The 3200-nt window shown below is 39.8% G+C and overlaps 1 protein-coding gene across 1 annotated transcript in view; it reads right to left on the bottom strand.

Moving 5' to 3' along the window:
- Positions 1-771: 771 nt before the first annotated feature.
- LOC141435345 (nose resistant to fluoxetine protein 6-like) overlaps positions 772-3200 on the bottom strand; it is a gene marked incomplete in the record, with an annotated part of 27039 nt that continues 24610 nt past the window's right edge. Inside the window, 2 exon segments of the mRNA XM_074098056.1 lie at positions 772-1759; positions 2481-2623. Coding sequence (XP_073954157.1) covers positions 1544-1759; positions 2481-2623 — 359 coding nt within the window.

The raw sequence follows: 3200 nt of genomic DNA, 5'->3' as shown, positions 1-3200 counted from the left end.
AGTTTTCATATGAAAACATATGAAAAACATACAGAACATTTCATAGTGAAAAAAATATAGGTTGGTACTTAGGGACTTACAGTGACAAATTATAACGTTTGTTAGTCCAACCATAGATGAGTGTGTATACTGGTAATAGATAGCTAACTTCACGTATATTTGTGGTCTCGACTAAAGCGCCACCAAGCGGTTGAGTCTTCTATATAGATGTATAAATAAAATAAATAATAAATAAATAAATATCACGGGACAGTTCACACCAATTGACCTAGTCCCAAAGTAAGCTTAGCAAAGCTTGTGTTATGGGTACTAAGCAACGGATAAATATAATTATATAGATATAGATACATACTTAAATACATATTAAACACCCAAGACCCGAGAACAAACATTCGTATTTTCATACAAATATCTGCCCCGACACGGGAATCGAACCCGGGACCTCAAGCTTCGTAGTCAGGTTCTCTAACCACTAGGCCATCTGGTCGTCTAAATAATATCGTATAGCTACGATAGCTGTCTATTACGTATATTATATTGATAGGTATAGGTAGGTGTGTAGTGTTAGTTACAGGTAGGTATGTATAACACGACCAAGCTAAGTTTGCACCTCGAACTTAACAAAAAAAGTAAAAAAAAAATTAAATTCAACAAACAGGAGACGAAAATTCGTAAGAAGCGTATCGGCAACAAAGAATGAAAGCTGTTAATGCTAAATTTTTTGTCTCCTATTTGTTGAATTCTAAATTTTTGAAAGGTGCAAACAACATAGCTTGGTCGTGATACAGGCAAAAGGCGGCAGTCTTTTACGCCGACTTCAAGTACCTAATTTTAAATAAAAATTTACTTGGATGTGATTAGCAAAGAAAACTGTGAACGTTCAAATCAAAGAAAGCCGTTTAATGTTGCCAGCGCTAAAATTTAAATTCCAGCTATTTAGTGGCAATCATATTCGATTTCCGATTTAAAATTTTGTTTAATAGAATAAAACATAAGTAGTTTTACTTTTAGGCGTATTAAAAAAAACAATTTAGAATAATAATAATATATGTTATGGATTTTTACTTCTACGTTTTTTTTTACCAAAGGTAACAATGTGTAACATTAAGCTTATCAGGGCCACCTAGGCGATCTTTAGAGAGATTGAGCGCGTGAGTATTATCTTATGAAACTCATCCAATAGATGGCGTTTTTACCAGTACTTTGTTCTAAGATAACACAGCATGAGTCCAACACAAAGACTACGTAAATATAGGGAGAAGAGGTCTAACACCTGGTAGCATGGTGTACGGTTGTGTTGCTCTGAAGATGAGCTCGGAGCGCTTCAGTGTAGTGTGGTGGTGGTGATGTGTGATTTGTGTGTGTTCTTATAGTGTGGAGGTGGAGAAACTGCAGGAACACGCATATCTTGCATAAACGTAGCTATCACAAGGTCGCGGGTGATGAGCAAAGTTGTTGTTTTAGTTCATTACTTCATTGATTTGGACCTCCGCAAAGTAACACCTGATGTAATAAATTAGTTCTTTCACAGTCTTTGTCACAATCATAGCGACGTTTTCACGACCACAGTTTCAACGCTGTTGGAAATCTCCTGGTCTTTCCATTTGGGTGGTGCAGCCTTGATATTTATGTCGGGTTTGGTGCGGTTGCCTCGATCGAGGCAGAGCTTGATGAGCTGGGCGACTGGAGACTCTACGAGCAGCCAGCATGGCGCTGACAGCATGAATGTTACACACACGACGCTGCAGTAGTTGAGGGTCTGCGAACAAGACGTTAGGTTAGATAGCATTAGATTCTGCAATAAACGTATCTCATCATAGTAAGATTCGGATCGTCTTTTTTTTATTCGACTGGATGGCAAAGGAGCAAGTGGGTCTCCTGATGGTAAAAGATCACCACCACCCATAAACATCTGCAACACCAGGGGTACTGCAGATGCGTTGCCAATCTAGAGGCCTAAGATGGGATACCTCAGGTGCCAGTAATTTCACCGGCTATCTTACTCTCCACGCCGCAACACAACAGTGCAAGCACTGCTGCTTCACGGCAGGATTAGCGAGCAAGATGGTGGTAGTAATCCGGACGGACCTTGCACAAGGTCCTACCACCTGCAAAAGCCTTTTACATGTAAAAAAACGTCTTGAAAATACAGCTAACATCTAATAAAAGGCGTATTATAAAATTAATGATTGTAAGTACGAAGAGGAACCGAGTATAGAAAAATGAAAAATAAACTTTGACGGTTTAAGTGAAAATGTGGACTAAGGTAGAGCAAGCTTGCTTAAATGTCTGGATTTGAAAATGGCCAGATTGTAGCGATCAGGCAACAGAAGTTGGTAGACCATTCCACTCCTTACCTGCCCCGATAATAAAGGACGAGCGAAAAAGTTTGTGCGAATTTTAGAGATGCTGACAACAAGGATGAAGACCGTGCTCACTTTTATTTGTCTTTTAGGTGTATTGATCGACAACAGACTTACAATGTAGTAGAAGGAAATATGCTGCAGCGAAGTGTAATCTGCCAAGCTGCAGCGGATCACGCAGATGTGGATGAGGTACGCACAGTAGGAGACGCGCGATATGGCCGTCCAGCCCTGCCACTCCAGTATGCCCCGAAAAACAGCTGAAATAATTACAATAGTTATAAATAAATTAAAAACACGTTTTAAGGGAAAACCAAATGGTAAACCTGACTGCTCCATCATCAAGTTCTGGATACCATTTTCGTTCAAAAGCAGATTGGCCTGTTCTTCAAGCGCCGCTGCAGCGATGCAGCTCTGGTTACAGGGCTACGGCACATGCTGAGCCGAGTCCTTTTGGCATCACACTACAGCACAACATCTCTAATTTTTCTTTCTTCTTCTATTTATGTTTTTACTGTGTTTTTGTGTTTTTTTATGTCAATAAATGTTGTGAATTTGAGTTTGTGAGTTTGAGTCTTCTACCTTTTCTTTTTGTTTTTTTTTTAGCTAATATTGATGGGCAAAATACAGGGGAAGCGGCTCCCTGGCAGGCGGAAGAAATCATGGCTGCAAAGCAACTGTTCCGGATGGCTCAAGATAGGGAGACATTTTCAGAGCTAACGGCCAACCTCCAGTAATGGAGTGGCACTTTCAGAAGAAGAAGAGACCTTTTTCAAAACGTACTCTAAATCCTTCGCAATGCAATCTACAAGGCTGTGAAATCAGTAAACGACCTCT

This window comes from Choristoneura fumiferana, chromosome 14 (assembly GCF_025370935.1).
Source record: "Choristoneura fumiferana chromosome 14, NRCan_CFum_1, whole genome shotgun sequence".
Lineage (NCBI taxonomy): Eukaryota > Metazoa > Arthropoda > Insecta > Lepidoptera > Tortricidae > Choristoneura > Choristoneura fumiferana.
This window is presented reverse-complemented; position numbering and strand designations above follow the sequence as displayed.